Raw genomic sequence first — 12,448 nt, 5'->3', positions numbered from 1 at the left:
CTTGCGAGCTTCTTTAACTTGGCCAGCTACAAGAATATTCTCCAAAGTGTATTAATACGCATTAATAATACGCGTCTTTAATACACGCTTTGGTATTCTCCCGCTGCGCGTAAGTTAGCTTCTGCACAGGCTCTCTTGAATCGTCATTTCAAATAACATAAAAAAAAATTAACAAAAGTAACGATAGAACAAACAACAAATGTAACTGGCTCGATGCTCCAAGAAAGGAATTCAGTCCTTAGGACTAAAACTTTTTAAAACAAATAAAATAAAGGATCTATTTCAAAATAAGATGAAAATGAAAGAACGAGTGAGCACGGGGGCAAATAAGAAAGAATGGTAGTGGGGGCAAAATTTTTTTTGTTGTAAGTATACGCCTTTTATGCTAGTTTTTTTCTGCCGGCTTTTCCATAAAATGACTATCCTTTAACCAAGGAGCTTTCTTTCCACAAGCGCCTTGAAATCAAGTTATGCTGACGTCACTCTGTATGCTCCCGGGAAGATAAGATGGCTTCGATCGTAGTTCAATGAAGGGAGGGAGAAAATTATCAGTATTGAACCGGTAAAGTTCCTCCTTGAAGAAAAGAAAAATACTGACAGCAGAAAAGTGCGCGAGACTGAGGTTTTTTTGCTAAAAAAGTGGAAAAAGTGACCTGGGCCTGAAAACACGTAATAAAAGTGACCAGTTTCTAAAAAAGTGACCCGTGCCGAGGCCTGTAAATCGCACAAAGGCCCTTGAACCAAATATGGCCATGGGAGTTATCTGATGCGGCCTGCCCTCCTCAAACCTAATTTTCTAAAAATTAACTAAGCCGCACATTTACAGATCGCTTAAGTGTCCTGTGGTACAATTCCAGAACATTTAAGTAGCGCAGGGCACATTTTCAGATCACTTAAATGGCTCGGGAGTCAGTTTCAGAACACTTAAGCGATCCGTGACACATTTAGAGATCCCTTGGGTGACGTGACATAGTTTTAGAGCACTTAAGTGGCCCCCAGTGCGGCTACATCACTCAAGTTATAAGCAGCACATTCTCAGATTCAAGTGATCTGCGGCATATAATTACGGATCACTTTAGTGATGCGTGGCACAGTTCCAGAGCACTTAAGTGGCCCAGACACATTTCCAGATCACTTGGATCCGCGAAAAATTTAGAGATCACTAAAGTGGCTCTGTAGAGCCCTTATCAATAGGGAAATGTTACTTCAAGTGCCCACAAACTATCGAAAGGTTTTTCTCATTTTCGGCTCACCGAGTAAGATGCCATTAAGAATATTTCATATTTTTATAAAGGGTGGTTGTTGATGACATAAGCATTATCCAACCCCCCGTCATCAAAAGTCAGCAAATCGGACCCCTTCCATCGATGATGACGTAATACTTGAACGGCCCCTAAACAAAGAAAATAGGTCACCACTAGAATAAATAATAATCTCAATTCACTGAAATCCAGTGGTTACGTGGAAAATAACTTTTTAGATATTCAATCGAACGTAATAAATACAGTCGAATCCCATTATAACAAACTCCAAGAGACCGGAGAAATCACTTCGTTAAAACAAAATTTTGTTATAAAGGAATTCTAGGTTTTTTGCATTATTCCTATGTAAACTTACTTGAGGGATAAGAAAAGTGTCCGTTAAAACAAGATTTTTGCTATAATGGTATTCGTTAAAGCAGGATTCGACTGTACAGAACATATGCTTCTTAAATTATCATATCCAATAATTATGCATCATGCTTACCCTAAAAGGAAAAGAATCACACAGCAGAGAGCAGCAAAGAAGCTCATGCCAAAAGTTACTAGTAACAGAGCTATAATAAGAACTAACCATTTAATAGTGTTCATAACCTGCATACAAAAAAACAAAACAAAAAAACAGAAAATATATTAATTCATATTATAAAAAACAACAGAACTTTTCATGCAGGATATACTTAAAGCAATAATTCTCAATCAGGGGGCTGTGAGAAAGAAATTTCAAGGGTAAAATTGTGAAGTACACAGCAACTAATATTGATTTTACATATATTGAATATTTTAAGGAGTATTAAGAATGTAAACTGAACGAGACTACTACTTAACGGCATATGTGCACCTAGTACAAATTCCTCTGTGTAATTTCTAACGAATCAGCACGTCAAATTGTGTGTTGTGTGTGTGATATAATGTTATATGTAACATATTTATGTTGCCAGAATTGTGCTTGTTTTGTGTTTTTGCTGGTAGTGCCATTTGTCTTCCACATTTTGAAGTGAAGGTGTTACATGAGCTTGAATTTTCATGTTATGTTAAATATCATTTTGAACATCTGCCTGCTCCCTGTGGAGACTTTTTCAAATGGGATACTCACCATGTGTGTTTCAAAAAATTCTTTCTCGTGAGATTAGGCATCAACACTAGCCAATCATTTTGCCCATTGTGGATTTTCTCTCTCTCAATTTTCATGGTAAACCAGATTGCGAAGAATGTTGAAATTTCACAACTTTTCCATAAAATAAATATTACTGTCCACCTATCGTAAATTTAAAAAAAAAACAAAAAAAAACCAGCCAAGATATTTTTAGTTATCTTAGAAAGACCATCATCACTTTACCACACACCAACTGCGGTCATACACTGCCATACGACAATTTCCAACCAATGGAGTAGAGTGGGAAATGAAGACGCCATCTATCGGTGGTCGTCACAAGATCGATAAGTAAAGAAGTTGATTCTGATGTTCTTTGGCTGGATTCGAACCCGTGGACCTTTACGATAACCATCATAGTGGAAGACAAGTATCATATGACAGCGCTATTTGGGAGTAGAAAGACCATCACGGATCAATTTGACCAGTAACGTTATAGGCATGGTTGGTATGTTTTTGATGAACCTCAGTTTTTGACAGTTTAAACACTCACATGAAAAACCCTTCGTCAAAAACCTTAAATATCGATTTCAATATAAAAATCATAGTGTTTAAAGTCACTATGAAGATATGAAGATACATACAAAGAATAAATACCTAATATGATTGTTAAATAATTTTCCACTCTATAGAATTATTGTGGAGAAATATATGTGTATTTTTTCATGTAAAATATACAATTTGAATAGAGCATAACACAAAAAAGCTGAAGGGAAAACTATAAACTATTTCATATTCTTCAATTCAATAAGATTCTCGACCTTCCAACATTTTTTTCAACTGCTTATATATGTATAGCCTATTCACATAACCATCTGTATTCATTTTATAACAGATAGGCTATGGCGTAAAAGAAATTTTTAAACACCTATATGTAATGTTGATTTCACTTATTAAATTTTCTAGATAATCACTGATACATTAAAACAATAATCTTTATTGATTACAATTAATCTAACAATAAAAATACTAAATTGCAGGACTAAAATTTCCTTTAATTTAGCAGTGCTGATTGCATATGATGCTTAAGAAAAGCTATAACTTATTCTAAGTGTAAAAATAAGAATTACAACATTGACAACATGTTTTTGACTTTTAATACTGAGTAAGTTTCTGAGGTCAAAACCATATCACACATATTTTGAAATAAACAACTATATTATGCTTAGTAAACTGAACACGAGTAATCAGTAGTTTGGACAAAATGGACTTTAAAAATATATATTATCTGTTCCAGACCCTGTCTGTCAAAAAATTCAAAATTGCAGTTAATATTTTGTTTTAATTATTGTAATAAATTAGTTTCAAATAAAATGTAATGCCAAAAAAAAGTAAGTTTCTCAGCATGTTATCAAACTATTGTGTTTTAAATATTATCCAAAAGCATTCATTTAGGTTTTTGACAGTTTTAGATGGTTTAAACTAGTTTTTGGTGATTTTGTGTCAAAAATTCAACTCTGGTACAATAGGAACATTCATAGCCATGCGCAGAAAATATTTTGTTGAATTACGGGGCATTAAATTTAAACTAATACAGATATCTGAGGATGATATCAGTCTCTGCTATCTATACAAAGGTTTTTAACATCTGGCTGATGCGGAGATGTATTTACGAAAGAGAAAATTCAACTGCCCTTACAGAGAATTGAACCCACATCCTTTCACTTTCCGGGTGAGTAGTTTAGACCACTAGACAACAAAGGCAACAAATATCTTAATCTTTACTTGCAGCTCGTATGTAAATACAGTCGCGTTCAGTGCACACAAGCTCCAAGGAAAGATTGAGATATTTGTTGTCTTTGTAGTCTAGTAGTTTAGAGAGCTCGCCCAGAAAGGAAGAGGATACGAGTTTGATTCCCCAAAAAAGGGCAGTTAAATTTTCTCCCTTTTCTAAATACATCTTTGCATTAGCCAGCTGTAACTCCTGTTCCGGACGAAGCTGTCCTCTGTTTTGCACAACGTCATACCCATTGTTTGAAAAAAGCGTGTTTGTACATCGCAACCTCTATGGTTCACGGATAGCGTGCGGAACCTTTATCTTGAAAAGAAAAGAGCATTCAGAGAGTATAAAAGTGGACAAGGTGACCTATCATTGTTTACTGATAAAAGAAGACTGTTGAAGAAAGCGATAAGGGATAGTAAAAAGGAAGTTGAATCTAGGTTGGCAGATAACATTGGCTTTGACCCAAAATCATTTTTTCGATATGTCTATAATGGATGTAAGGGGACGGTTGCCCCCCCCCCCTCTCGGTAGAAGGCTCTAGGTTAAAGAGCAATGTAGGCATGTGTAATGCTTTCAATGACTTTTTTGCGTCGGTTTTTAATGGAGATAATGATATTCGATATACGGGTGTTGCATGGGGTAATAAAACCCTCAACGATATTCAAGTAGAAGACGTGGAGGTCCTAAATCTTCTAAGAAATGTATATGCAAGCAAAGCACCAGGACCAGATGATATCTATCCCAGGGTCCTCAGGGAATGTGCTAATGAATTGTTGGGCCCAGCCGCACAGATAGACAGGAGTAGTGTTGCTGAGGGTCTCGTCCCAAGGGATTGGAAACTTGCTAATGTAGTTCCGATATTTAAGAACGGTAGTAGAGAAGCTGTGCCTAATTATCGTCCAGTGAGTTTGACGAGCTCCCTCTCAAAAATTTCGGAAATTATCATCAAAAGGCAGTTTGTGAAGTTGATAGACGAGAATAATGTATTGTCGGATAATCAGCATGGGTTCAGGAAGGGGAAGTCATGTGTAACTAACCTCCTTTGCTTCTATGATCACATGACTAAGGCTTTGGGTAAGAGCAAAAATGTAGATGTTTTTTACCTTGATTTCCAGAAGGCATTCAATCGGTCCAACATGGTAAACTCTTGAAGCGTTTACACGAGATTGGAATTGGGGGCAACTTGCTGAATTGGATAGAATTGTGGTTAAGAGATAGGTCGCAACGAGTTATGGTGAACAGGGAATTCTCTGGTTGGACAGACGTCACAAGTGGAGTTCCTCAAGGAAGTGTCCTTGGCCCCATACTTTTTTCACTTTTTATCGATAAACTCGATCAGGGTGTCGATGGGATTACTAGCAAACTCGCAGATGACGTGAAGTTAATGGGGGTAATCGGAAATCAAAGTGATAGGGAGTCGCTCCAGACCAGTCTGAACAGGATTGCAACATGGGCAAATGAATGGACTATGATATATGGAGTATTAGCATTGATAAGTGCATGGTCGCTCATTTTGGTTCGAACAACCCACGGTTCTCTTACGAGTTGAATGGCATCACTATCCCGGATGCAACTAGGGTCACCGATTTGGGAATTCTCATTGACGAGCGGCTTAGGTTTTCTGAACATTGTTCAGCGGCGGTCAAAAAATCGAATAGAATGCTTGCTCTCATTTTCAAAAAATTCTCTTCGCATCCTCATAAAGTCATTCTTCCACTTTTTCGAGGCTTAGTTCGTCATGGACTGGAGTATGCTGTAAGGTTTTGGAGACCATACCTACAGAGGGACATAGACTCGGTTGAAGAGGTGCAGAGAAGAGCTACGCGTGTCCTTATTGGCACAAGGACTTGCGTTATGAAGAGAGACTTCATTTTTTGAATATGTTTACATTGGATGAACGCAGGTATCGAGGAGATATGATCGAAGTGTTGAAAATTTTCAATGGGATGGATAAGATGGACCATGAACTTTTAGTACACCGCCAATCGACTGCTTTTACAAGGGGACACCAGTATCGATTGGTGAGGGACAATGCAAGGTTATGGTGTCGCAGGGAATTTTTCTCTAATAGGGTTGTAAATAAATGGAATAGCTTACAGTAGGTATGTAATAGTAGGTAGTAAATTGTAACACAATTGACACATTTAAAAAGAAATCCGATAAACATGTTGGGGTAAATCGAGAAGCTATCCATACTTAGAATAAGACAATCATAAGTATTTTTTATGGGCATTGCATATTATTTCATCATGTGTATATATATTTACAATTTTTTGTTAATTGAATTTTTAATTGGGTTGCTATATTTTTGAAATATATGACATCCATATTTTTATGGGCATCTTTTTCTCAGCCACCTCGTTGGGCATTTTGCCTGTTGTGGCATTGTATTTGTAACCTTCATAATATAGATATGCTCATTTCGGCTAATTGAATGCATCCTTAATGATCAACTAATTACAAAAAAAAAATACTAATACAGCCACAAATGTAATGATACAAATCATTGAGTCTTATCTGAAAGCTGGTAGAAATTTGAGCACGGATAATTGGTTTTCTTCATCAATATGTGCGGAAGCTGAAATACTAAAGCAAAATACTATCTCGGTGAGTATAATAATAAAATAGAAAAGAAATTTCAGGAAATTTAGCAGGGTTTTTTTTGGGTAACAAAAATGAAAATACTTTCCTACTACTTTCAATGCTTTCTTTTTTGTCTTTCAATCTGAACACAACTCAGGTCTATTGCCATGGGCAATTTGCTACCTACTGAGTTGTGCTGGAAGTGTAAGAGTGTACCGAACAGTCTGGGGGGTGTATCTAGTGTGGTGTGTGATTTTTCATTGATACCATATATATTTCAGAAGAGAAATGAGTAAAGTGTATGCATTGAAATAAATATTTTAAAAGTGAGAAAAATTTACGAAACCATCGAGTTTTACAACGAAGCAAAGTATAGTGTTGATCAGATAGCTCAAAAGAATTTGGTGTGCATATCATTCATTTGCCAGTGCACATTTTCCACAACATTTGATGTAGCCTCAATTAAATGCTTGGTCATTGGTCAATTAGTAAAAGAAATCAAACTGGGAAAGTTACTATCCCTTTTGAAATTAGTTAAAAAGCTTAGAGACCCTAATTTTTTTTTAGGAATCAGAAAGTTGTTAACAAGTGCTATTGCACAGGGAAAAGACAACAATGTTAGGTCCTGCCATGCAATAACAAAACACGCAATAAATTTTCAATGTGTAAAATATCTGCATACAGAAAATTTCTAATGTAACAAAGGTATTGAAAAGTGTCGAAAGTGTGATGTGCGAATACAACTGTAATTATGTTTAGAAAGTAAATATTTTTTTAATCAGAGAAACTTTTGGGCACTTCTCTTCAAACCTGAGCCAAAACATGACTTTTTCTCAGTTAATCAGCTATTAACTGACCATTAAATTTTTTCTCAATCCATTTGTGTTTATTATATGTCAAAATAACCGTTAGAAAGAAAAAAATGTAAAAAATAATTTTAACTTAATCATTTAATTTAGAATCAGTTAGGAACCCTTAAGAACACCTCAAGTCTTAACTTCAAAAAAGAATTAAATAACGTTAAAAAAAGGTAAACATAAGCATGCCTCTGGAGAAAAGTAGGTTAAAAAAATTTAATTATATAAAATTTATTTGAAAAACTCCATGTTTTTATATTTAGTTGCTTACCTACACTAATATCTACATTTAAACATTTAAAAAAAATCGACATTTTATAGTGAAAACCAACCTCCGGCCATTTTGAGTGGTATCGGTCCTTCTAGTGTTAACCCCTCAGAACGTGGTACGTCACCAATAGTGAAAGTTCATTGCCACTTAATTTTTTTTTTGAAATTTGAAAATTACAGTACGTTTTTGTGTTTTGCATAGAGTAAGCATTTTACTATAACAACTTTTTCTTACAATTTTAGAATTAAAATTGAAAAAGATATAAATTATTTTCATCATAGTTTAAGAAAGTTTGATTTAAAAAAAAATTCAAATACCATGAATAGGGCTTTGACATTGAAATTACTGAACAGGCTTGAAGGGTTAAATATCACACTAGATAAAATGGACACATAAATATTCTTTATCATTTCATGTTTTACTTTCTATGAGTTTCTTATAGTTCTCAAGACACAGTATAATTTGAGCTAGTGATCAATGACCACATTGATGCTTCTAATCATAACTCATAAACATTCTATTTTTACTTATGAGCTGCTCATGAAATTTATGTGAACACTAGCAGAACGGACCAAAAGTACACATTTCCTATTTGGTGCCTAACTCAGCAATGACAGTTGCTCTGCATTGAGTTTCAAAAATTCAAATCTTGCATATTTAAAATGAAATATTATGTGCTGTGCAAAAATATGCTTCAACAATGATAGAAAAGTAAGTTGGCAAACAATGAACAATATATTTGTACTATTCTAATACATATAAATCATAATTACAGTGCAATATCCAATATATTTTTTTAAAGATTTTTTTTGTCATCAAATAGCATTCAGGGTGATATTGGCTTCCTCAAAAAAAAAAAAAAATGATTCCTGTGGATATTTTAATGTTCGCTAATTCAAGGGATATTGAGATATAAACATCAAATTTTCCATACCATTTTTTCCACGATGCTTCAAGACCTATAAATAGTCCACAAACATATTGAACCACTAATGTGAATCCTCTGTCACAATATAATTGCATTTTCAAGGTTTTGACTCATTCCCAGAACCTTCACTCAATCTCCACTTTATCCCACTGTCATTCAAAGAAAAAAGAAACTACAAAAACTGAGATGATTAATATGAAGGTAGCAATCAATAGATCTATCAGCTATAAAAATGTGTAAAATGATAAAAATATGAAAAATTGAGGCATCTAATATAAATTACGAAAACAGAAAATAACATTTTTCAAATATCTGAAACACAATCATTAGGGAAAAAAAAGCAAATAACTTCAATTGTGCTGAATAAACATCATTTTTAAGAAAATGTCACAACTAACGTGAATACACCAGTAGTGGGTCACTTAAGAGCATTTAAAATTCATATTATACGGTAAAACCTCCCAACAACATCCACTGACGGGACCGTGAAAATGTGGCTGTTATTGGGAATGCCAGTTTCAATTAACCAATTTTTATGCTTTATGTAGAAAATATATATAAATATATATATTTATATATTTCTGATTTGAAAAAACTTTCTATTTTCAACACACGAACACTAAACCTCTTTAAACACACAGGTTACATAATCAATTTCAAAAACCTATTGTGCCTACTTTTAGAGTTATGGAAGTAACAGTAGTAGATTTTATTGCACAATCATCGAAGGTCAGATGGTAATTTCTTCAAAAAAAAATTTTTTAAGTAAGTAAAACTAAAAAAAATATTTGATGCACACAAAAAAGATCTGGCCTGCAAACGAGCTGCAAGCAAATACTTTACCAAACACCAACTCTGGCCATATCGCTATATTGCAATTTACTGCCATTAGTGAGATGGGCTGGAAGCGAAGGCGCTGCCTATCGGTGGTCGCCTTGAGTTCGTTAGGGAAAATATCTTTTCGATACCCTCCCTTGGGTTCGAACCCGGGACCCTGACAACAACCTTCACGATGGTAGACGAGCATCTTACCACCATGCCACTCGGGCACGCTGCAAGCAACTGACAACATCAACTTGAAAGCAAAAATTTTCCGGAAAAATCTGGAGAAGATTAGGTTCACCACGTTTCAGAAATGAGGGTAAAGATCACCAACATCCCCAAAGCAGAATACCAAAATCTGTGAATTATGTCACAGAACAATCAGTGCTACTGCAGAACAATCTAGAATTTCAAGGAAAGTGTAGAAAACACTATTATGGGAATTTTTACTGCAGAACATGTCCAGTTAGCCGAGGGCTTGTTGCAGAACAATGAAAAACATTCTACTTTGGGTACATTAAATACACCTTCCTAGGGTGTTTCCTAGCCATCTGTAATCTATCAGCCGGGCATGGGGGGAGGGGGGGGGGTAAACATTTGAGTCTAGTCTGGTAAGAAGTTGTAATCCTATTGCAGCTTTTTACACGGTTCCCTTCTGAGCTGATTTCACTGTCTATGAGAGAACATATGAATAATATTTTTCAAAAAAGAGCAGTTGATGATTAATCAATAATTATTAAAGTTGATTAGTCAATTTTCCACTTCAAAATTTTGTGGCCTGCGATGCCATAGCAAGCAATCAAAAAACTGGGTGAGGCTTATATACCAGAGTTCTCTCCCCTTGGTTTTGTCCCTGGTGTGGTCCACGCACAAACACACACAAGACACTGCATCTGACCATTATATTGGCCCTCAGACGGAAGTTGACCACCCCTGAACTAGATCATGGCGTGATGGCCAAATGTGACCTTCAGAGTTACCTGATGTGGCCAGCGAGCTCAAACCTAATTCTGTAGGAATGAAATAGTTTTTTTTTTCTAATTATTAATTTCAATAGATGTAGACTCTTATTTTGATGTTTAGGAGTAGCAATATTATTTATCCATTTAAGCTTTCATAATTAAAGCTAGCTTTGCCACTTCAATGATGTAGATTTTTTAATTAAGAAAAATTCTCTTGTTTGTGTTAACTACATACATGTGACTTTCATTTTTTTCCCATACACATTTCTTTAATTTTATATCTCGTCATGCATTAAGAATTTTGTCTTTTTTGTGTTGTGTATATGTGTGTTCTTTCGTTATTTTTATCTTTTTTTTTCTTATTTTTGATATTGATAATTTTGTCTTGTTTATGTTATACATGTCACACTAAGGCCGAACACATACTGGGGATGTGAGCGGAGAGGTACGAAAAAGCGGCGTAAACAAATGTACTGTTTTGTTCTGCGCCTCACATACTTGGGCAGCGAGACGAGGAGGAGAAAGAGGCAGCTCCAAGAGGTACGCAACTCTTTCAAGCCGGTTTGTTTTCATCGCGAGGTAAAATCAGACGCTATTTGGGGATTGGTCAGTTTTCTCCCCTTTTTTTTCTCCTCAGTCTCTTGGGAAAAAAAGAGAACTTCTGGGGGGGGGGGATCATCATCATCACATCCATTGGGTTTGGAGGGAGTGCTTCGGATTTTTTCCCACTTTTGGCACTCTCTCTTCTTTTCGATTCCCATTGTGCTTAACCCAGTCTATCCTAATTTAAAAGTTTGACGATTGTTGTGGTAGCATTTTATGGATTAATTCCCCGTCATTTTTTTAGACGTGAATATTTTTCAAAATTTTACTGGGACTAACGAGATAGATATTTCACAAATTTCCGCCCATCCCATTGTGCTTTTTGCATGGAAAACTACACTATGTGCAAGAGAACTTCCTTCTGATGAACGACAGTGCTGCAAATAGGGGTGGTGGGTTGGTCTGGTTTCCTGGGCGTAGTATAAGGAGGGGCGCAAATTCCATCCTTCAAATTTCATCTTTTCAATTGTCTCTGAATAGCTTTTAATAAGAAACGTACTGCCGTACTGCCATGGGACTTAGGCACCAAAACATGGCGGGGGGGGGGGCTATTTCAACCCCCCCCCAATAAATTTTGTGTTGGGGGACTGAGAACCCCCTTCCCCAATTAATGAATAAATAAAGCGGGGCACTGCATTCTTCTACATACGTGCTCTGGGCTCGTCACGGGACGACTGGCAACTTTCAGCCCTCTCAATGTTTTTTCATGCCCACACCTTTGCTCTGGGCTGCAAAATGTAAAGGGTGGCAAATTTCTGTCGGAAACTGGAAAACCACTATAAAATCATGAGTTATATACCACTATAAATCATTATGCAGTCGCTGGAGCGGAAAAAACCTGTCCTCCCCACAAACACATCAAAAATCTTTTAGAAAGAAAACTTTATCTATGTACTGTCTACACCAGCGGTTCTCAACCAGTGCTCCACGTGCACTGGTTGGGGGGGGGGCCCACGTTCACTCAATTAAAGTAAAGTGAATCAGTAAATTTTATGACCAAATGGAAAAAAAAAACGTGGCGTACGGGGCTCCATCGTAGAAATTATATACTAAAAAAGGGCTCCGTGACTCAGAAAAAAGGTTGAGAATTACTGGTAGACACTAATTTTCTACTCAATACTGAACATGTTCTTGGAATATCAACGAAAATTTGTAGAGATTTATGTATATCTACTCTATAATATAAAATCACAAACTCGAAAAGGGCCTGTTTCTAAGCAACCAAAATTAGTGACGATTTTATGTTACGGAAGTGAGTGATGGAAATCGGTTACGATTTTAGGTCAA

At 35.9% G+C, this 12,448-nt stretch overlaps 1 protein-coding gene across 4 annotated transcripts in view; it reads right to left on the bottom strand.

The window, feature by feature from the left end:
* LOC149088357 (sorting nexin-13-like) overlaps positions 1 to 12,448 on the bottom strand; it is a 360,452-nt gene that overhangs the window by 322,585 nt on the left and 25,419 nt on the right. For 3 of the 4 annotated variants that reach the window (XM_089247374.1, XM_089247371.1, XM_089247378.1), the window contains 2 exons: positions 8,781 to 8,923; positions 1,747 to 1,853 (listed from right to left, as the gene is read on the bottom strand). In XM_089247374.1, the coding sequence (XP_089103500.1) occupies positions 1,747 to 1,853; positions 8,781 to 8,783 (110 nt within the window). In that variant the 5' untranslated portion in view covers positions 8,784 to 8,923. Of the gene's footprint in view, positions 1 to 1,746; positions 1,854 to 8,780; positions 8,924 to 12,448 lie in introns of those variants that run through there. The other variant, XM_089247377.1, reaches the window with a different exon arrangement.

The sequence above is a fragment of the Pholcus phalangioides genome, unplaced genomic scaffold, assembly GCF_987345545.1.
Source record: "Pholcus phalangioides strain wild (caught in Gottingen) unplaced genomic scaffold, Ppha-v1.0 ptg000003l_1, whole genome shotgun sequence".
Taxonomy (NCBI): domain Eukaryota; kingdom Metazoa; phylum Arthropoda; class Arachnida; order Araneae; family Pholcidae; genus Pholcus; species Pholcus phalangioides.
The sequence above is the reverse complement of the archived record's forward strand: the minus strand, read 5'-3'. Positions and strand labels throughout refer to the sequence as shown.